Source organism: Myripristis murdjan, chromosome 3 (genome assembly GCF_902150065.1).
Source record: "Myripristis murdjan chromosome 3, fMyrMur1.1, whole genome shotgun sequence".
Taxonomy (NCBI): domain Eukaryota; kingdom Metazoa; phylum Chordata; class Actinopteri; order Holocentriformes; family Holocentridae; genus Myripristis; species Myripristis murdjan.
Window position 1 is genome coordinate 30,470,211 of NC_043982.1, and position 24,265 is coordinate 30,494,475.

Below are 24,265 nucleotides of genomic sequence, written 5' to 3' on the forward strand. Positions count from 1 at the left end.
ATTACCAAGCGCCACATACTACACACTGCTGGCCTGTCTGTGACTTTGTGTGTCTTACAAGCCTATTTCCCAGTCTGTCTGAAATTGTCTTTTGTTGTGATGTGGAGGACATTTTAGGGTGGATACCTTTAGCTGCGGGAGAGGGTCACGACGGTCAGTAGTGAGAAGGGTTATGATTTTCAAGGTGAGGCTTGTGACCAGAAAAGCATTATCAACAACAACCATGGTGGGCAGCAGTAAGAAACAAAAGAACAACAAGACAACCTGCACCACACGATGCTTATTCAAAAACACTGGTAAACATCGGCATTTCTTCTTGTTCATTCACTATTTGCTTCTTTAGCGCTGGTGGATGCCAGTTAGCTCCGGAAAAACATGCAAACAACAGAAAAACATGCAAACAACAATTTAAAAGAAAGGATAAAATATAAGGATAACAATACCAAACTGAAAAATAATAATAAAAAAACATCATTAAGACAAATGTACATTAAACAGAGAGAAATATACAAGTAGAAATACCAGCCAAAAGAAAGAGAATAAAACCTCAGTCATAAACTGTCAATCATAAACCCCAAAGGAGCTGTTTTATGTATTTCAGCTTCTCCAAAAAAAAAAAAAAAAGAAAGAAAGAAAAGCTGCACCAGCCCAGTTCTCTGCCCCCTCCTGTCATCCTCTCATCATGGTCTGCCCCCATTTTTGCCTGTAAATTGTGGCATACTGTGTATCAGACAGGACATCATCACCCACTGTGCCTGGAAACTGCAGAGTTCATAGCCTGATGCCTCCATCTCTCAATCCCCCATCAGGCTCTTTGAGCTTATGACAGATGGGTTTGCTGTACTGTTTGAGCCCCAACTCCCACGCCTCCATGACCAGCTCCTCTGATAATTAAAACAGATGAGGGACTATTAGAAGAATGGAGCACATGGAGAAAAGAGAGGAAAACACCAGAGACCAGATGCTCAGAGCACTCTGCCACTCTGCATTCACAGCCTTCTCCTCTTGCGTTCCCCTCTCCACTGAGTTGCTAAATGGAGCAGACAAATAAAATGACCACTGTAATGACCAGAACACAAGCCCAACATTCATACTGACAAGACTACAGCACTGTGTAGCGCACAGCCACAGACTAGACAGCGTGTGTGTTCATGGTTTGCAGAGCCTCCCTTAGAGTTCGGTTAAAACCTCGGGGAGGGAACAGAGCCCTCAGTAATTGATCTTATCTTCACAATTATGTGACTAGGACTTCACTTAACTTCGGATTGCGCAGCTACACGATTTTCTTCATCATTTCTCAGCCTCTTAAAAAAAGAGGATAGAGGGCATGGTGAGAGAGAAAGCAGAAAATGGAAAGAAAAAAATGCTTAACTTCAGCAGATTTTTATAGGGGTTGACCCATCCAGCACTGTAAGTCACGGGATGTGTTGAACACACACGCACACACACACACACACACACATGCACATATGCACACACTGTTCCTCTGGCACCTGAGCCTCCCTATACGGGCCGCACAGTACAGTGAGCTTTTGTAGCAGTGCACTGGAGCACACAGAGGCCACGGCGGCAGCAGCAGAAGCATCTGGGCCGTGAACGCTTGCCACTCTCCCTACCCCATCCCGCCTTCCAGCCACAGCTGGGGCTTGCCAAGCTAGAGGGGACCTGTGACAGCCAGGAAACACGAGCGACAAATGATGACAAAACCCTTATGTTGTCAGGGTTGTTCTGGAGCAAATGGCCTGGGGGGAGACGTATGACAGATAGTGGAGAGAAAGAAAGAAAGAAAGAAAGAAAGAAAGAAAGAAAGAAAGAAAAAGAAAGAAAGAGGGAGAGCGGTGCGTCATATGACAAAAAATGAAAAACCTGGAGTATATCCAGACATATAAAATGAAAAGATTCAGCTGAGTTTAGCTGCAAGGTAAGGGATGAATCTATTTATCAGCCTGATAATTCAACTTTTCGTGACAATAACTGACAGTGCTCCTGAAATTCTGGCAACTTGCATATTGGATCAGTATATTACATTGCCCTAGTGTCTTAGCTCCTGAAAGTTTGCGAGCAAAGTAATCTAGGCCACAGGCAATAATGTTTGTTGGCCAACTGTGTGAAAACATTTGGGAGGAGGGGGGAGGAGACGGGGCACGCTGCTGTCAGCAGCACAGAGCAGGAGTTCTGGGGTTGGAACAGAGACGTTTTTTGGTAGCAGACTGGTCAGAGTTTACACTGGAGACTGCTGTTACACTGTAGTGTCTATTTGGGGAAAATCATCAAATAGATTGGCTAATGTTATGCTGGATGCATTATGCTCTCTATCTTGCTCTTGAACTCAAAATGTAGTAATGCAATGGAGGTCAAAGGGTAATGCTGCTGATGCTGCCTTTAACATACATTCCATTTTAGACATTACACTTGCAGGCTTTGGGCAGGGATAGATCATTGTTTTTGTGTTTGTGTGACATGAGGATTTGTCGGTTCAGAGTGGCTCTCAGCGTGTGTGACATGCCAGCCTGCTGTGGCCAGAAAAAGCCAATCTGATCGTCCGTAATAAAAGCTCACGTTATCTCTGTGATGTATAAGCTGGGCCACTGCATTATCAAGCCTAATACCTCAGGTGTGTTCCCCGGTCAGTCCATGTCTCTCTCTCTCCCTCTCCCTCTCCCTCTCTCTCTCTCTCCCTCTCCCTCTCCCTCTCTCTCTCTCTCTGTCTCTCTCTCTCTCTCTGTGTGTTTGTGTGTGTAGGATGGAGATGGGGGTTGCACTAACCTTGTTAATGCATGGTTGCAGGCTACGGCATGAGTACATGGTGGAATGGCCAAATAATGTTAGATAGTTCAAGGTTTGGACAGAACTGTTCTGACAGAGAAGAGAGCACAGGCAAAAAGGGACAGCTTAAGTGGATTAAGTGTTTTGAAAAAATAGGGTGTGGGAACAATACCCTCAAAGTCACATAGCACGATAGTTATACCTCTATTCACAATGGTGTGATGAGCCTCTGAGGAGAAAAGAGGGACAGGAAAGGCAGCTGCTAGCGCTGCAAAAATATCAATATTTAGTGGGTGCCTGAAAACATAGGTGGAATCCCAAATATAGCTGACAAAAGCATGAAATAATAATGTGATTTGTTAATTAGTTTGAGGGCGTTGAAGTTGGCTGTTACATCTGTTGTTCATAGCCTCTTATTTGTACGCACGACTTATTTTGCACTTCAGTCTCTTCTGTATGCATCTCTTGCAATTAATTTAGGTATTAGGGTCGACTAAAGATATTGGTTTTCTGATTAATTGTGATCTTCTTTTGAATGATTCAGTATCAGTTCTTAAAGCAAAAACTGGAACGGGTGTTTAATTTTGATTTGCTTAAGTCTGCTAACTTTATCTAAAAAGCCAAGAAAAGTTCTATCCAACTCAATAATGGTTTGATGATTTTGAAGATGAAAGATGCTTTAGTTATTTTATTTATGTTATTTGATAATGTATGTGCCCTGGTCATGGTTTAAATCTATGATGTCTTGTAATGTGAGCTGGGCATACAATTGTACACATAACACAATAATAAAAATATCATATCATATCATATCATATCATGTCATATCTTAAAGTCTAGAGATCAGTCTTTAAGTCTATGCCTTCTGTAAGTAAACTTGTGAAGATTTTTGCTAAATGCTATTGACAGCACAACTGCCATAACGCTTGGTCAGACATTTTGCAAAAGTGGTCTTTGCAGCAATATTTGAGCAAAGCTACATGTGTTTGGAATGTACTGAGTACTGGATCAGAGAGTTTACAAGAGTTTATCATGAAGGTTTTTGAGTAAAACGTTCTATGTCAAGGATTGAAGGCAGTATGCAGTATGTAGGCAGTATCATTGATTAAAAAAGTGCACATTATGGTTGACGTGTCCCTTTAACTTTATCCCCATTCCATTTAAGTGTATTTAAGTGTATTATTATTATACATACTACGACTCCACATGTTTTCAGGTGCCTAATAAATACTGATATTTTTCCATTACTCTTGGCTCCATATTTTGCTGATTGTTTCCACAGTGTTTCTGTTTGACAACAAGGGGACAACAAGGGGAACTCATGTGGACTTGCAGGAAACGTGTAGCTGAATACTGGTATGGTTACAGTTAGTCTAGTAAGTATCTATTCAAGCTTGACACAAATCGAGTACAGTGTGCATAAACATGGCCTCTGCTCATTAGTGGTGCTCCATACAATACCCATGCATACTAAAACAGATACACATGGACAGCTGGAAGGACACAGTAATGACGGCAAGAACAAATTCAATCAGGTTCACACACTGTTTTCTCTCCCACTTTCCCCGTTCTCCTGCGCTGGCTATCTCAGCACACAGTTAATGTAAGTGTAGCTCCATGCTGCTGTATTGAACTGCCAGCAGAAAACTGTTCAGCTCCAATCATACGCACGCACCGCGTCAACAGATAGATTAAAACATTGGCTGATAGAGACACTACCTCTGGCTAAAATCAATAGCAGTCTACATACACTGCATGAAAAAAAACGGAATAACGAATATTGTTGCATTGATTGCATTGCTGAGGTGCAGAAAACAATAGAGCACATGATTATCTTTGAGTGAGGGCACAGGTGACGAGTTTAATTTTGTACTCACCCATAAGAGGTGCTGCTGGCTCTCTTACTCGCTGCCCTGGAACGGCTGGACTTCAACTCTCCACTCATGCTCATATCTGGAGGGGACAGCAAGCACAGTTAAAGGCGGAATGAGTAGGACTTTTGGTGCGTGGATCTGCAGAGACCCTGCCCTTCACCTGTATTTTCCTGTTTCACTGAGCTCGGGACTCTTCTGGGAGTTGGCCTGTGGGCAGTGGGTGCGTACCTCCCAGATTGATAACATGACATGCAATATGAGCCAATGAAAATCACAGAAATGGACCGGGGAAAAAAGGGAAATATAGTGAGGCGAAACACAAAGTGGACAAAGCTTGCCATTGCTGTCCTGGGAAATGAGAACTCGCTGCCGGTGGTGAGCTTAGCCAGGGAGGATTGGCCATCTTTGAATGTTGTGTTTACAAACCGCAACCGACAAATCCTCCTCATTCTGCCTTTAAGTTTGGGCTGACATGGCGACATAATAACGCATGCATGAAAACCATACAATAACGTGTTGACAGATACTTTACACTGGATACCCATATTTTCTGTTTTAGCAAAGCCTGAGCGTTGGCTGGCTATGTTTATCCTGCCTTATGTTCTGTCTTTCTATTTCAGCAAACACCCTTAATCTGTCTTTTGTTTGTTGTCACAGTGCGATTCAGTGTTAGCCAACTCTGTAGCTGCTGTAATCATTCAAGTCCTGGCTGAGGCTGATATCGGCTGATTCTCATGTCCATCTCCCTGCACCCCCTGTTGGAAACTCCGCCCACTCTCTGCCAGCTGTTCACCTCCATTTTTGTTTTCTGCCTGCAGGTGTGCATCAGACGCCTGGTAGAGCTTAGACTCTTTAGTCTCTCTTTCTCACTCCCTCTGTCTCTCTCGCAAAAACATCCTTACACATGTTCGAATGGCTCAATTAACAATGAGCCATCTTGATTACAGGATACGCCAGCAGCTCACTGCTCATGCTGTTAGTGGGATGGCATCGATTTCCTAAAGGTGAGGAGATTAGAAGAGTTAAAAGAGGGAAAGAAAAGAGAAAGTAGAAGGAGGAAAGAGGGAGGAAAAAGAGGAGAGGAGAGGCTGGTCTGACATGGACAGATGGGTGGTGAATGGAGTGTGACTGGGCCAGCTGCACACACACTCGCACAGTGCGAGTATCAAATGGTTGGAAGCTACAATTAATTAAATACGGGTTTCAATGTGTGCAAAAAAAAAAAAAAAAAAAAGTAGACAATTAGGACAATGTCCACATGCCTTTACCTCCCACAGCAGAGCCAGTTTATGACAGTTTAGAATCAGGCAGTGGCCCTGGTGACCCATACATGCATGAATTACACACACACACAAACACACACACACCCTATATATTTACAATATTACTGTCCAACACTGTGTATATATTATGTATGCTGGTGTACAGAGAACTATGTATTGGGATGTCATTTCCATGTGACAATAACGATGCCCTGCCCAGCCTTCCTCAGCTATGTAAATATAACTAAAATAGAGTGATCTGTGTGCCACAGCCGGGACGCTGTGACGTTATGTTGGAAATAGCTGTTTAAAAGCCCCATTACACAGGGAGGGTGGGGGTGGGGGGGTAGCTGCTGCAGAGCACTGTTGTTTTGCTCTACAGGAGAAAGCCTCAGGAGGTAATCTAACTGCTGTTTAGTAAAAACACAATCCTATACACTACAATTACCCTCTGCAGTGCAAACTACACACACACACACACACACACACACACACACATACATACATACATACACACACATCCTATTCTATAGTAGTATAGTATAGGATTTAATATAGGGTTTAATGTAGGATAGAGAAAAGCTATGACTTGCTGTTAGGGTTGCAAGCCAGCTTTCATCTCATTCAGGCACAAGAACATGGCACATGCACATGAGCCCTTTAAGCTAGGAAGAAGCTGGAGCGAGCAGCAAAACTGTCTGGAATCTATCAGCCACAAGAGCAGAGGATTCAGAAACCTGTTGGCAAGTGTCTGCCCTGCTGAAGTATCCTTAAATAAGACACTGAATTGTTACTGTAGCTGACACCCTGAGCTCCCCGGAGGGAAGCAAAAGGACAACTTACCAATCAATTACACGTCAGATTAAGTCATTCAGCACCTACATCTCCATACAATAGTTTTGATGAATAATAATAATAAAAAAAAAAAATCAAAAGATATGCCATAATATATATAATTTTTGCTTTGCTTGTTTTAATTTTCACTTTTTCTTAAGAAGGTAGTCCCATTATGTTTTAAAGATTGTATTTTTAAGAGACTTGGGCAAGAAACAGACCTAAAATTACATATACACTGAAGACAAACAATCAAAATGAGTAAATGGAGCTGAATTTACATCACTTGCAGTCGCAGTCTGTTCCCGGGAGAAAGGAAGAGCACTGCACACTTATCTTGTGGCCACAAATGAACTAAAACGTGGGAACAAGTTAAATAAATTGAAGGAACTAGTTAAAGATCATAAAAAAACAGAGGCCAAGATTTACTAAATTGTGGCCTGGATACATTTTTTCTTCCCAGTGCACTTCTCTGGCTCGGTAGAAATTACATAACAGGTAAGTGGAAATTCAAGTTTCACTTTATGAATGCTCAAAGTCCAACGGCATGAGGGGCCAAGCCTAAATGGATCTTGGCTAAAGAAAACATAGACAGCTCCTTCAAGAGTCTGCCTCAAGATCTTTTCATACTCACTAGGAAACACCAAGTCTTTGAGTTTTGAATACTTTTCACTGCATTCTGGGCATAGGGAGCAGCATACATGAAAGCCCTTTTGCCTAATTCTGTTTCAGCTGTGCGTTCCACCGTTAATACCATCACTGAATGCTTTTCCCACTGAATGAATTCAAGATTTTGACCTCCCATGAAATAACCACGTCACTAAACCTTGACAGTGCTTTACTGGAAACATGTAGTTACACTCCTTGTTACTGTACAGGGCAGCAAAAGAGAAAAGGTGCCATCTGAAATCTCATCAATCAAATAAAAGGAAAGCAAGCAGTTGTTTAATCACATAGCCAGTATGTCTGTAAACAGGAGTGGTGGGCACCGGAGGGCATGCCAAGGTCACATGAGATCAGCCATAACCATAACCACAGGATTATGAAGCCTCAACCCCTGGCCTGGTGTGCAGTCTGTCACTGTAGTTTGCATGTATGAATGGCAGGCTGCATGCCAGGCTGAAGCCAGAGTAAGCCTGTGTATCTAAGGCTAGCTTAAAAACAATACCTGGAAAAAAAAAAAAAATCACACAATAACAACAACATGCACAAGTTTTTTTTTTTTTTAAACTCCCTCCAGAGGCACCGAGGGGCCTCGTTTTTACAGAGTCACATCCTTCAACTGGATGACCCAGGTTTGACACCCACCCTGCTGAAGTGTCCTTGAGCCAGAAGCTCCACCAGCTGGACCTGTGCTTTGATCTGCTTGGATGCACTGAAGACACAACTTCCCAGCAGGGATCAGTGAAGACTCTTACTATTATTTTTATTACCTGGAATGATGCTAGAGGTGTATTTCATTTACTTACTTATTATATAAAATGTGTAAACTCAAGAGAGCGGTGTACAAACTGCTGAATTGTTGGACAATGCGCACCACATGCGTTTTCATGTTCACAGACTTTGTTGGCAAGCAAGCGTGTGCATACATGCACGTGCGCACATAGACACACATGCACACACACACGCACACACACACTAGAGTTTCCTACAGAATTTCCTTCTTGGCAGTGTGGAATAGCCTGTAAAATTCCTATGAAACCCAGACTAATGAAATTCTTTTAGGTGGGTTGGCATCTCTGCAAGAGAAAACCCCATGTATTCAGTGGTATGGGAAACACACACACACACACACACAGAGAGAGAGTGAGAGAGAGAGAGAGAGAGAGAGAGAGAGAGAGAGAGAGATGTGCCAAAAAAACAAAAACAAAAGAACCATCACTCAAGAATGTGCATATAAACTACATCTTATGCATATGCAGACTTTGATGAAGTCAGTGATGTGTGGGATATGGGATAAGCATATAATGGGATATTAAAGATTATGTCAAAACAGGAAGCAATGAAGGGAGACAATGTGCAAAACGCCTTTCTGTCTTCTATTTTCATCAATTTTATGTCTTCCAGATGCTACCATTCTAGACACCATGAGATAAGCTAAGTTCAACTGAGTTCAAACATTCTTTATTATGATATGACGATACTATGACTGATGTCTAAATGGTAAGTGTTAAAAATATTAAAATTATTATTTAAAATTAAGAAATACCAAAGTTCTGGTGATCTTGTTTGCAAATTGTTCTCTTCTCACTTTTCTTAGATGTTGCATTCCTTGAATACTCTAAAAAGACTAAAACATATAGCAATTATGACCAAACTGCTTTGCGATTTAAGCCCTACAGTTTGCTAGGGCTTAAATAATCCTGGGTTAGTTTACGAAAATAAGATTTCATGATACAGTATTTGGTTTTGGCACATTTGGGAAACAATTTCAAATCTTGGCAAAAAAAAAAAAAAAAAAAAAAAAGCGCTGCAGTAAAAGATCAATGTACTCGTTTATGTTTGCTGTGCACTCTGCAGAACTACCTTTTATGGTTTTATCGTTATTATCGCTCAACTCTACAACTCCTTTTTAACTGATCAGCTTAACTCTGCACATAACCAGGGGGTGATCACTTCAAACTTAATAAAAAGGGTGACACTTTTTTCACTAAGGTATTTCCTACAATATCTAACTAAACAGAGGAATTAATTTATGAAAGACAGATGCCGCCCACTTTCATACTTTCTAAATCTTCCTCTGTTTGTACCCTACCCTGCAATCTGCTGGTGCACACAACATTTTAGGAAGTGGAGAGGAAAACTGATTGTATTGTGTGCTTGTTTCTGCCTTAATACATGCGCAGCCTTTTAGTTCTCAGGCAAAGCTTTATTCATCAGCCCACAGGCTGGCACCATACACTGGAAGAGAAGATAGTTTGTCAAATGTGGTTGTAAAAGCATAGCCCTTCTGCCTGCATTCCTCTTGCTGATAGAAACAGCACTCAGGCTGTCATGCTGCTCTATCTCCTGCAGTCCACCTGACCTCAGGTCAGCTCTGGAGCCAGGCTACCACTGCGAAGGGAGAGCTTTCGTTTTCACGCTTAAGAGTCAATGTAGTGTAATCATAAGCATCACTGTCAAAATATTTGGGTGGATTATAACTGTGGCAGATAAAGAAAGAGAAGCAGATAGTAAACATAGGGAGAGCAGATATGGGAAAATTTACATAGACAGATGTGGAGTGCACTGGAAAAATAAAAAGAGATCTTCAAGCCATAACAATGGTACAGGGGACAAATGAAAGCTCTGCTAGTTGCATTACAGCGGAGAAGATGCAGTGGTGCAATCAGACTATGCATGAGCTCAGGTACAGAGAGCCTCTTGACCTCCCAGCAGACGCCACCGTAGAACAAACCACACAGAAACAAGCAAACAGGCATTGCACATCCAGTGTAAACGCTCAACACTTCTTTGTGGCCATATCTCCACCATGGCTCTAAAGAACTATTTGCTTTCCCGATGGACATAGCTTTGCCGATTCTGACCTAGTGTGTGATGTTCAGCAGAGAGGAAATGCTGCAGCATGTGTGCCAACATGTCTGTTGGAAACATGCAATAAAATACTGACCAACATAACACAATGCTACAATTCTGTCTTCAATCAATGGAAGCAGCACACACAATCTGTGCTTTACCACATTGCCAAGGAGTTATATTTTGTTTCATTTGCTTTCCTCTGCAGGGGGTGAGCGCTGACCCTGTGCCTTTACTCTGTCAGTGTGAGAGGCAGGTTGGGCTACGCTGACTGTAGTGTTAGATGTACCTCACAGTTCTGTCATAGACATAAAGTTGTCAGAGATGCTTCTTAATCAACCACACTGTTTATGATAATAAACTCCAACAACTGTATTTCTATCTCCTCTACTCCAGTTCACCATCTGATGACTGTTTCCAATTAGATGAATATGTAGATATGGTGGGAAGAAAAAAAAAAACAGACAGAGACAGACAGAGGAGAAAGGAGGTTAAAACTGAGAGAGGACTTGGGATTCAAGAAGAAGGTCTGAGACTGTGTATCATATAACATTAGTATATGGAAGGAAAAAGAAAATCTACTTGAGACGGGGAAAAACACAGAAACAAGCACAAAAATGGGCGACAGAGTGGAAAAGAATTCCTCATAGAATCAGTGCTGCATGCAGGCATTTACACACACACACATGCACACAGAGGGATAAAGCCCAGTATACTCACATCGCGGGCTGCGGTGTTCACTCTTGAACAGGGTCATATCAGGGACGCGAAACAGAGAGGATGGCTGAGGAGACTGAGAGAATAAAGGCTTGCTGGAGGATTCGTGTCTCTTGCAACTCCTTCTCTCCCTCCCTCTTTCTCTCTCTCTCTCTCTCTCTCTCTCTCTCTCTCTCTCTCTCTCTCTAAGTCCTGACTCTTGCGTTCTGTGTGTTCAGGCTGGCGTTCAGCTGACTGCTGTGTTACTACTGAGTCAGTGACAAACCAGCTAGAGAAGCACCAACAGGATGTACCAAATCTTTTGGTTTGGCAGGGGTGGACAGGGGCAGCGCTGGGCCGTTCCATTAGGTGGAGAACTGGCAGGGGGATTGGATGAGTGTGCAGCTGGTTTTCCCTCAGCAACAGGAGCTTGGCTGGAGCTCAGGGCTTACAAACTCCACCCAGGCAAGGATGAAGCTGCCATGGTGTGTGTCCATGCTTGTGTGAGTATGTGTGTGTGTGTGTCTAAATGTACATGTGAGGGTTGATGAGAGGGAGAGGGTTGACGGGGTGCTGATCTGAATCTAGGGGCAGAAACCTGAAAACACCACAGCACTGCACTGCTCTCACTTCACACTGTGCTTTCAATGTACAGAACCATACAATAAATACACAAATGTGACATTACGCACACACACACACACACACAGCTCTCATTGACACAAGCGCAATAATGAAACACCCATTGAATCCCCCACGGTGTGTCTTGCTACACCTGAAATGCAACAAGATCATCCTGAAACACTACGCAAAAAATTGAGTGCTGTCCAATTGTTGGTCTTTTTTATTTTGTATAGAATACAAAATAGAATACAAAATAAATAGTACTTTGAGTTAAGAGTACACCTGAGGGTGTTTAATCTTTCTGGCTCCTTAGGCGAGCCTTTCATGTGGGTTTAATTAGCTTCTTTAACAGTCAACACAGGGTAAGACTGGCTGTAAGCCAAACTTTAATTTTAGTCAACTCCAAAACGATTATTACCTCTTTTCACAGTACACTTAACCCAGGGACAACTGAATTATACAGCCATCAAACCCAAGGCTAACTGGGCTCTCTGTAGTGTGACCAGGGGCCAAATGAGCTCTGGGCCAATTCTAAGCCTAAGGCCAACACTGATACTGATTTAGAAAAGTACGAGGTGAAGAGCACTATTGCTGCTGTGCTATAAAGCATAATGAGACCATGTAATTTTGACACTGATGGGAGCAATTATATTCAGCTATCTTCTCCTGCATATTGCATCACACAAAACAAGATACATGAAATATACTGATAAGGAGGACTATTTGTACCTCAAATGTGTTACAATGACATTCTAGCATGCTGGAAAAATGACAAAAATGGCATTTATGGCAAAACGAGCCTATATGGTACAAGCTCAGTGACATATTGTGTAACGACAATGTTGCATATTGCTATAATGACAGTGGAAAAAAGATTGTATGAATTATCGGTATAATGACATAATGAGTTAATGGCATATGGGTTCAATAATATTACTACATATGGGGATGGTGACAAAATGACATATTGCCATAATGCTTATAAAAAAAAAAAAGTGGAGAGACGGCATGCTGACTTACTGCTGTTTCCCTTCAGGAGAGGAGAGGCAGGAGAGGATTCTTTCACATCCTCCACTAAGACATAACCTGCTTGTATGATGCCAGCCCGCAAAATTACAACAAATCAATTTGTCACTAGCACTCGTGTTATGAACTTGCAGCAGCACAGATTCATGAATAAAGCTGCCTTACCACCCACACTTTTCCCATGGTTTATATTTTTCTGTGATTTTTGTGGACTAATTTCCACCGTTTCCACATTTGAAATGGACTTCTAGATGTGAACTGATCACGTGCCTCTGTTTGGAGTTTAGCCTTTCCAAGTGTTCTCCAAACTCTCCACGCACACCAACTGTGACCACTCCACTTTGGATGGCTTTCCTCTGTCGAAAGCCGCTACATGTGGCCGTTTCATTGGTGTGTTTTGGCGACAAGCTTCCAGCAAATGCTCAGATTGTTTAACAGTGTTGATTTGTGGAGGTTTATTTTGTATTTTAACAAGTTCCTCATTTCACTGTGTCCAAATATAATCGTTCATATGGGACATAATCTTGATATTGTGCTTTAGTGGAGTGAGAAAGCTAGCTCATAGCCACAGCCATTTGCACATAATAAATTTAGGGCTCGTAAGCTAAAATTGCTTACCAGGGCTAAAGCCTAGCAGAGCAGCTTTTGACCTATCAAAATGGTAACATTTCTCACCAAGAAGGCCGATAATCCCAAGTGATTTGATTGGTTCTTGTGCAAAAACTACTGTGTTCAGCTGCACAAAATTATTAGACTTACCACTTACACTTACCCTCTAGCTTTTGAACAGCTTGCTAACTAGCTTTTGATCTTACCATTTATTTTTGTCCTTGTGAGTTGATTTATCAAATGTTAGAAGAAGCTGGATGGCGTACAGATTGTGTTAGAGGGATTGTGTTTTATTGCCTTTACTGCACACATTACGATACAGGACACACATCTCGGAGGTACCAAAACTGTTGAGATTCAGTAGTCCATCAATGATACAGAACACCTGAGCTTGGGGATGAGGGGACAACATTTTTACATTCCTCAAAAGCAGGAGATACAGGAAATACAATTTTTCACAATATCTGAAAAAACACCATTTCTCTATTCCTCAGCGCTGTGTAATTTATCCACATGCTTGATGTCCGCCGGTACACACACTCGGTAGTACTGTCAACATGGAGATCTACTTCATCTATCATGCACAGAGAACAGAGATAAGCAGAGGCAAGCACTTAGTATGTGACAAAACACACAGTGTTCACAAATATAAATGCAAAAAACACTGTCACTATACTGTTTCTGCAGTGAGAATGAGCAGATAGATAGATAGATAGATAGATAGATAGATAGATAGATGGATACTACAGGGACAGATATTTCCTCCACCCTCATTGGTTCACGACATTGATTCGGTTCAGTCTTTACAGTTGCCTGACAGTGATCCTAATGCATCTATCAGAGGAATTAAAAAGAGAAGGAGCAGAAAAAGGAGGGGAGTTGGAGAGGGACAGTGGGGAAGGAAAGAGGTAGCGAAGCAGAACTCACCTAAACAGAAAAGGGTGGGGGAGGGGGCGGGCAAAAAGAGAGAGAGTCAAACAGAGAGAAAATTAGCCTGCAGGCTTGGAAATGGATGGAATGAGCTTATACAAGTGAGTGAAACAGCAGAGCTGGATGGGAGGAAATAAGGAAAAGAGGAAAAGAGGAAAACTGAGAATAGGAGAAGGGGAGGACTTTAGGGCGAATGAGTCTTAGAACTGATCTACATGAGGAACTATTTAACTCAGGATTATCTCGTGAGAAACAGAATATATGTAAGGGAACTAAAAACTGACATTAAGATTGCAGATACAGGTATTAGTCTGCTATTTCTCTAATGATGAGTCGATAGTTATATTAAACATTTTGATGACATTTCCTGCTACTTCTTTTGTTTTTGCTAGTTATATGGAAAACATTGAGGTATGCCTGGGAGTGTGCACTTGTGTGGAAACGAGGCTAAAGGCTTACAGGAAGAGGTTTGTTTTAGCTGACACACTCAAGCTGTGCTTAGCCAACTGACAAATTGATTATATCAAAGGAAAGTCCATGGGCTATGTACAGCTGGTGAATACACACGAGGAAGCAGGCACCCTTTCCAAGGTTTAGCAGCCTAATCAACTACGACTGAAGAAGCTGCTTGATAGGTAGGCCTACCGGAAAACTGTTCGACTGAAAGTGTGAAGGCCAGGGGTTTTCAAGCTGTTTCCTGCTCCAGACCCCCAAGGTGACCCTCATTAATCCACAGACCCCCATTTCTAATTATTTTGCCCGATAGGCACCCTGCCATGAAAAGACATTTTGGTTTGTGTTAAATACAGTATTTAATTATTTAGATGTCACACATGAGCATTGACAAATCAAAAGATAATGACCACAACCACCCTGGTAACTCACCAGGATAAGAGCGTCGCAGTGATCACAGTATCCTGGGTCCAAGTCCGACCTCAGGCTATTTGCTGCATGTCATCCTCTCTCTGATATATATATATATGTATATATATATATATATATATATATATATATATACAAACTTAAAATACATAGATTTTTGGTATCATGACAGTTTCTAGCAGATGTGCTTATGGTGAAATTAAACCATTTTTTCATTTTGCTTAGAACCACCCAGAGGACCTTCAAGGGAGTCTCTAGACTTTGAAAACACTGGCTACACAAGTGCAGCATTTTGTTCCTTTGTCCCTTTCTATCTTTCTTTCTTTCTTTCTTTCTTTCTTTGTGTAATTACGTATGTATATCAGATATTCCATAGTCACATAATAGGTGCAGCATTTTCGACAGGAGATACAGAGTGAAGCCTCTGTACGCTACTGAGACTCATCCAGAGTGCTTCCCTCTTTGTGTGTACTCATCAGCTGCAGATAGTGTACAGACTCTGCTTTTTGCTGCAGGTAAGTTCATCAGTTGACTAAGCACAACTTGAGAGCTTGTCAGCTAAAACAAACCTCTTTCTGTGGGCCTATAGCCTAGTTTCACAATAAGCACAAACTCCTAGGCATACCGAAACCTCTGTATTTTCTAACTAATGAATAAATAATTTCTTTATATGACATTTCTTTAATAGATTACATAATAAATATTGTTTTATTATTATTGAACCTCGAAAATAGCAATATATTCGATATTATTTGCTGGAAAAATACATTTTGATTGTTCGATACAAAACGAATCATCCGTCTCTATCACTCATTTTATTGGCTAGTACAGCAAAATTTAGTAGTGGAAAAAAATACTTTACATCACCCGCCATGGAGCTGTCACAGGAGCATAGTAATTCACCGCTAGATTTATAACTAAGACCCTTGTTTCCTTGTTCTCATTTACCCAAACCACCAACCAGCTCTGCATACTGCCACAGAGTAATTTAGAGCCGAGTCACAGCTGAATTCTCATAGAGATTGAAATGCAAATAGGTTTGAGAGAGAACCTGAAAATAAGATATCACAGCTTTTTTTTTATATTATGGTTTCGTTTCGTGTGTGTGTGTGTGTGTGTATGTATGTATGTAGTTGTGAATTTTTATGTGTGTATAAAAAAAGATGTCTAACAAAGATATCTAAAAGGATTTATAAATACAGATACATACAGAGATATATTAAAAACTCTCCACCCATTCCTCCAAATTGGAGCTGAGAGTGTGAGAGGGAAGACAAAACAACAAAACGTGTTTATGTTACCGTAAAATACCGATGGAGGTCACTGGTATCCAGATTCCCCACTAGAATGTAGTTTTGTCTCTGGAAAAAAAGTTGTCATTTTAAAAGGATGTCACAGTTTGTGCATTTTTCTATGATGTATGATCTAGCTTCAGCATTTGCCATATTTGCTGCATGGTTGTGGCGCATTTTATTTGGCGGTCTCTATCATATAACTGCTGGAGAAAAGTATCATACTGGTGCATTAAAATATGAACAACACACAAAAAGGAATTGCTGGAAAACAACGACCTGGGTAAATCCACGACACAGTGACAACGCAGGCAAATGCAAAATAACAAGCATGACAGCAAGCTATGCAAAATGCTAACTCGTCGCATAACAGGACCAGAATGAAATGCATTTTTCAATTTCAAGATTATCGCTAATTAACATGAGCAAATAACAGCACACTTGTTTGACTGAAGGAAGAACTCATTAACTTTTCACTCTGATTAGCCAAACGGGAGCGTGGCAGTGGGCATGGCTGCTCACTTAAAGGCATATAACCAATAAATGTGCATATCCTGATGTGATATAAGTTGGCAATGGGGCATAGAAGAAATTATTGTATTTTGGTGAAAATCCATCTTGACAGTTACACATTATTGATGGAGGTATGTGCTCTGCTAAGTGCCACAGATGGCAATAAATTACAGGGAAAAAAAACATAATGTCTTAGGTAGGTACTGGGCCACCACGAGCCACCAGAACAGCTTCAATGCTCCTTGGCAGAGATTCTCCAAATTTCTGGGACTTTGCTGGAGGGATGGAGCACCATTCTTCCAAAAGATATTCCTACATTTGGTGTTTCGATGATGGTGGTGGAGGGCGCTGTCTTAACACATTGCTGGTCCAAAATCTCTAATAGGTGTTCAACTGGATTGAGATCTGATCACTATAAAGGCTGTAGTGTATGATTTACTTCGTTTTCATCCTCATTAAATCATTCAGTGAGCCCTCATGCCCTGTGGATCGGGGCGCTGTCATCCTCGAAGAGACCACTCACGTAAGGATGGAAATGCTTCATCACACAATAAAGATCACCCATCTAAGGGGACAGGTGGGGACAAACCATGCCAGCAAAATGTCCCCCCACAGCAAAACAGTGCCAGCAGACCACCTCACTGAAGGGATCCAGCATTAAGGCCTATAGTGTTCTCTTGATGGCCCTGTTATAATATCACTCTCTGTGTACAGTATATTTTGGAGGAATGGTGTTCCATCCCTCCATTATCTACACCAAGGTGCACTGAAGCTCTTCTGGCAGCTCATGGGGGTCCAACACCTTCCTTAGACATTATATGTTGTTTTTTCCCTTTAATTTGTCGACTGTCTATAATTCTTTTTTTATTTTATTTTCTTTGTCTCTGCACTTTGAATCTAATCAATAACAATTAAATTCATAACACCGCTGGTGCTACTCGTAGGAGGTGGGGGAGTAATGGTATTAAATATGTATTTGTGCACTTCTAATGGCCTACCATTGGTCAAATCCTGTCCGCGGGGATCCTCTTGGCTCTGCCTCATCAATAATTTGGGAAACTGGCTGACTCAAATACTAACAGCAGCAACTGAAACTTTTAGACAACATGATAGAACTCAATAAACTCACAGCAGGGTTATACATTACTGATGAGGGCCATATTACAATTACAGTGTGGATACCTGACCTGAGACTGCTGGGACCTGATGGGACCTGCCGGGATCTGGCACGGTTCGAACAAAATCTTAGCAATTAGGTTCAGGTTTGGGTCGGGTTTGCCCATGTTGTCACTATTTTAGTGAAACTCCAGATGTTAAATGTAACATAGCAAAGGAGGACAAGCAAAATCTCAGGCTCAGGTGGGATTTGGACACACAAAAAAGAATGCTTGTCAGGTTCGGGTTGGGTTCGGTTACAATGCTCTCGGGCTCAGGTCAAAAATATGCGGCCCAAGCTGCATTCTAATAACAACCGCTGTGCCCTTAAAAATGCATTCATTTATACAACAAGCAACACTAACAAATCTTTTCACAGTACAGCTCTAATAACACTGAAATGCATGCCGTCATATGCTTCAGCTCTGGTCTACTTGCTCACTCCTGCTACCTCATCATCATTATCCTCTAGACTTGCCGGCCACCTGCTTGCTTGCAAATGAAACGTTAGTTGGTTTGGCATGTTTTAGCTGCATCCTGTTGCAGATTGGTTTTAGTCTGTGCTTTTCAGCTCCATTATTTCTTTCCATTCTGTTTTGCAAATCAACGTAATACTGCCTCTTTTTGTTGCTCTACACATGTATCCAATGTGTAAAACTGTCATTACATCATTTGTTGAGTGAGAGCCACACAGACCATCAGTGGTTGGTTCAAATATCAAGTCAGCTTAATTAGATTGTGAAACTGCTCCATGCCTGCACATGGATTCAGACACAGTGTGTATGCACAGCGAGGCGGACAGAGCAGGGCACCACTACAACTCAGTCAAGTAAGCCCAATGCAAATGAGTGTTCACAGAGGTATTACTGTATCCTGACATGATAATCTTCTTTTTAAATGCACCACTGCTCCCCTTCCTGCCACCATGAAGCACTGAAGACAGCTCATACATTATCATTGAATGCATTCCTCCCCCTTCTCGCTGTCTACCCCTCCTCCCCCGGTCCTCCTCCTCCTCACCTCTCTCTCTAGCTGGAGTGTCTCAGTGTGAAAACCTCATTATGTTCTGGTACTGGACCTGCAAACTCAATTGGACAGAGAGTTAGACTCTGGGTCTGAGCTGTGTGTGTGTGTGTGTGTGTGTGTGTGTGTGTGTGTGTGTGTCTATGTGCGTGCGTGCGTGTGGGTGTGTGTCTGTGTGTCTGTGTCCTTGCCTTTGTGTTTGTGGGTGCCTGTATGTGTGATCAGTTGTGGATAAATCAGGTAGGACTCCATCAGAGTGACAGCGCCCAGGTGGGGAGATTTTCCCCTGTCCAAGCTTTGGGTAAGCGTGGCAACAGTGTGAGCTGGACCGGCTGATGATAAGGGGCCTGTGGCCAGCGCCGCATTTCACAAAGCTTTAACTGGCACCTCATTCACTCAGCTTCACAGCTAGCCCTTAGCTATCACGCTCAGCACACTCTCAGCCCTACCTTGCTCAGTAAACTCCAGCTTTTGCAGCCTTTAGAGCCACTGTGTCTTTTATCACCCAGCCAGTAGATATAAAGTAAAACGACATTATCACTGAATTAATAATTAATTCATGTTTTCAGCATCTTATTGGGGATATGAAAAAAGCATATTTGCAATCTATTGCAAATCTGTTGCTGCTTTGATAGGAAAGTAGGGCATGCACAGCATTGTGAAATGCAGAATTAGACAGCAGCACCAGTTTCTTTGGATCCTTTAATACTGGTAACTTGAATGTGAGTCAACACTGTGTTTTCTGTCTAGTTTGATCTCATTTTTGGATGAGTCTATCTATCCTGAGGGCATCTCTATGGCACATGGACACTGAACACAGAGGCTTACTAAAAGCTATTTCCAAACTTGTGATGTGTTGAACAAAGAAAAAAGGCTCTGCTAGCACCAGGCTGCGCTCTTCAGAGGATAATCCAGCATATATTGGTCAGTCTCTGATAAACATCTGAGATGCTGAGAGTGTAAAACCCAGCTAACTTTGCATTAGCACCTCTTTCCTCATCTTTTGCAACCACTGGCTGTGTGTAATGAGACAGATGCAATGGAGAGTGTGCTTAAAACTGAGTTGCATACACAAACCACCCCATTCATCATCCTCCGCAGCCCCGTCTTTCTGCGTCAGTATCCCAAAGATCAAATGTCCTCTAGTGTGCCCCGTCATGCAGTAAATAATAATAATAATAATAATAATAATATAATAATAATAACAAATAATAATAAATTAGGTGCTCCTCTGTTAGAGAAGTGGATAAAACGTGATGCAGTGCTGTAAAGGGAGACCCTACATTTGTTAGAATATGAGAATGTGGAAGCACAAAATGTGATGTGCTGCTACAGGACAAGAGCCCTAACAATGGGATAGACGTGAGGTTGCCTTGCTGCCTTTCTGATGATGAAAACTCAGAGGGTCCCTCTTAGATGCCCTTTCAAGTGAGAAAACACCATGAAGTACCCTTGCAAAAATACCAGTCAAAAGAAAGAGCTGCAGCGCTCAATAGTCTCCTGATCAAGGTGTCGTGTAGGGCTGGCTTTCCCAAAGTGAGGCTGTGACAGCAGGTGAGCGCTGCCACCAAATACTGTGCAAAGTGTCTGCTATATGTTAGGCTGATATTTTGCAAGCATTTTGATGTAATCTCTGCTGTAATCTGCATTGTCCCTGTTGTTTTCTTTTTTTTAAAGTAGCCTTTAGGTTAGTGGTTAAAACTTCCATCCATTTCACCTGTACATGTGTTCAGTTTTAGCCACAGCCCCTTTCCAGTGTTCTGCTGGGGCTCACACAATCTGAGCTGTAACCTTGCATCCTGCTGCAGAGTGGGAACACAGCACCCTGTCTTCAAGTTGTAAACTTTTTCCAATTCTGAATTACCACAGACAATTGTATGTACACTATAGATAGCTCTATCACATTTTTAGCCTAGGTGCTGAGCTAAGGAGCTAGCTAACTTAAAGGGTACCTTTCTTAGCTGATTCTGTGATAGCCTCAGTTTGAAAATCAAACGTAAAAATCCTTCCCTAAGGTAATAATTTTAGAGTAATTTGCACAAAAAGCCTATATGACTTTAAAGTTTGGTGTGAATCACTTAAATTAAGCGTGGGTTGTGTGTATGTGTATGTGTGTGTGTGTGTGTGTGTCTTTGGAGGTGTTTGTGAATAAAAATGTCAAAGGTTATTACTTCCTTGTGTATTTTTTTGGTGTTTTACTTTTAATCTGGATCACTTTATAGCAATGTTAATGCTACAATCACTGACGAAGACTATTTCATCATACATGCATCATAGCTTTTTGTGCGCTGGTGGGACCGCATGTCGGGCAGCAGGTAACCTTTTTATTTTTATTTTTTTTACCCCTGCCCTTCAAACAGCCTGAGTCTGCCGCCATGATGGAGAGTCTCGTTGGCTCGGGCCGCTGGTCTGTGACGATGAAACTCTAACCAGCCAGACGTTCCTGCATTGGCCAGAGAGCGTGACAGAAATCAGAGCAGAGGGAAATGCAAAGACCAGAACGCCATGGAAGAGGCAGAAAATAATCAGAGTAATTGAAAAGATAGCCCATCCAGACTCATCCTCACCCACGGAAGGAGAGGTCAAATGTAATTACGGCATGTTTATGGGGGTCAGAACATTAGTGCCCATGCAGGGAGTTTGGGACACAACTTTCTTATCAGAGGGGTGGATGCCCTTTAAAATAAGGAGAAAAATAGAAGAAAATTTGCTTTTCAATGTGTGTAGAAGATATTTGGTCCCACGTATGTCCAATTTGTTGCAGCACAATATAATTATCAGCTCCCTCTCTGCTGCAGAGATCTAGCTATATGACTGTGTGAAGGAGGCTCTCGTTCAGTAAACAAGCGGTACACACTCATGGAAGCAAGGTTCGCTCTCGAAAGCCCACTGCAGCACACAGACATGAGACACATGCTATGACATGCATGACGCTCTAATTTTATATAAATGATCTCTTAAATCTCATTTGCGGTGTTTGGGAACAGTAGCGGGTCAAGATTTCCACAATGTGTGCTAATTCTCACTATTCTCTCACACACACACACACACACACACACACACACACAATACATTTCTGAAAGATTGTGGTGTGAGCTTAATCACACAGGGCATAACAGGGCCAGGTAAGGTGAGAAACAAAAAGCAGTAGAAGGACAGTGTCAAGCAAGAGAGAAATATATCTATAATTCTGAAAAATAAACAAAACAAATAACAAAATATATTCAGTTGCTCAATCCAAAGAATATAAGAAAACAAAACGTTTTGCATAGACTATAATGAAATATGGCTGCAAAATATTTATAGACTGGAATATCTATATATAAAATGGGCATATAATGATAATGTATCATTTATGATTTAATTCCTATTTTTCCCATTTCTAATTTTTTCATTGTCCATTTCCATGTTTGCACTATTTTATTTTATTGATTTGGAAAGACACTAGATCGCTGTCTCTCTTCAACACCAAGCTATGAGCTATATATCTATGTGTCAGCTGAGCTCTGAGAGATATTCCTCACGCGGCTCTGTGTGTTTTCGGCAGCAGCGATACTGCCATCATTCATACTCGTGTGAGTGCTGTAACATTTCTGGTGCCTGGCTGAAAGGAGTTAATGATTCTTCCCTCTACAGTTGGAGGCAACAAGGGCCTCAAAATGTTTGATCCTTCTTTGCATGATAATACGTTGCCAAAAAAAAAAAAAAAAAAAAAGTCACTGAGGATATCAGTTTAAAGTGAGCACAGGAACCAACACATAATCAAATAGATGATATTACAGTAGATTAATTAAACAGGTAAGTGAATATAGAAATAATCTTGAGTAAATTTGGCATACTTTTGAATGAGCATGGCTTGCTTGGCGTTAAATTGTGTTGATTTACAGTGACTTTTCACTCAGAAACTGTAGTATGTGACTTAGTGACATGTTGAGTCATCCACAATCTGCAAAGCCTACAGTGCAGCCTCTTACAGCACAGAATGATTTTACTGCAGGGCAGATTATGTTCCAGCCTACAGGTACTGCGCTGGAGCAACTACAATAATAAATGGATGACTTAATGACTGTCTCAGCATTCGGAGCTCAGTGTACCAGTCATTTTTTTATTTATTTACTTTTTTACCTTCTCTTTTAGAGCTGCAATATGTGGTTTTGAGAGATTAATTTTCAACTCAGAGAAGCAAAACAATCTGTAGTATATAAAATATGCATATATTACATTGTTTATATAAACAAACCAAAAAACTATCCTCAGGGGAAAATGAAAAGTGACGAGTTTGCTGTTATTGTTTATGATATCTGGGTCCGCAATTTTGTTTACACATATACTTACTATTCAAAAAAGCATCTTCTAGGCTTTTTTTGTTGTTGCTGCTGTTTAGAGTGCTCAAATATGATTTTTTTCTTCTCATTTGTTTAATTAATCAAATAATTGCATGCAAAACCATAATTGTCAAAAGTATATAGTGCACCTGTAAATCTAGTTATTCTTTTATTTTACCTTATGCCTATTTTGATATCATCATCATCGTCATCATCATCATCATCATCTCTCTTTATGGGTGTGTGTATTTAACCAGATGAAAGGTCATTGAAATCTTGCCTCAACTTCGGACTCTTCCTTTCAAAGTTTCCTTGCTTTGTTGTGAATTATTGAAATTTCACGTCAAACAAAAAATGTTTGGAGCCTCGGTGAGTCACGTTGTGCTGATCAGATTCTCTGCAGCATGAGGCAAACAGAGGAAAACTCACAGCAGCACAATAGCAGCATGTTGCAGATAAGCTTGTTGCCTATTAGTGAATAGAAAAGGTTTGTGTGTGTGTGTCACTCCAGGTGGATTGGAGCAAAGCACTTAGTACTATCCAATAATGGAAGATGGTGACATGAATATGTGTAAGTGAGTGAATGTGAAGAAGAATGGGTAAAATGATTTTTTAAAAAATCAACAGCTCCTCTCTTAATAAAGTGTTTGACAATTATGCTGAATAAAACTCAGTTTGTCTTAATTCTTCACTAATATGGCCATGTTTTTTGATGACTCCTATTTCCATCCAGTGATTTTGTTTAAATATATGGAGCCATTCCATGCCCACACATCTTGCTCACCACTTTTCCTTTCTGTCCCTTTCTCTCCAAATATGGATTTTCCAAAGCAAAGGAAAAAATCAATACAATGTGTTGTGTTTGTATGTGATAAAGAGATAGCTGTTAACTACAGCTGAATAAAATAAGAGACAGAGAGGGAGAGAGGAAGGAGAGG

The 24,265-nt window shown here is 41.2% G+C and overlaps 1 protein-coding gene across 1 annotated transcript in view; it reads right to left on the reverse strand.

Annotated features, from left to right (window-relative positions):
• Nucleotides 1-11,203, reverse strand: part of LOC115356750 (heterogeneous nuclear ribonucleoprotein C-like) — a 48,383-nt gene extending 37,180 nt beyond the window's left edge. The window contains exons 1-2 of the mRNA XM_030047984.1: nucleotides 10,973-11,203; nucleotides 4,644-4,719 (exon numbers count right to left, since the gene is read on the reverse strand). Coding sequence (XP_029903844.1) covers nucleotides 4,644-4,719; nucleotides 10,973-11,009 — 113 coding nt within the window. The 5' untranslated portion in view covers nucleotides 11,010-11,203. The remainder of the gene's footprint in view (nucleotides 1-4,643; nucleotides 4,720-10,972) is intronic.
• Nucleotides 11,204-24,265: the final 13,062 nt, after the last annotated feature.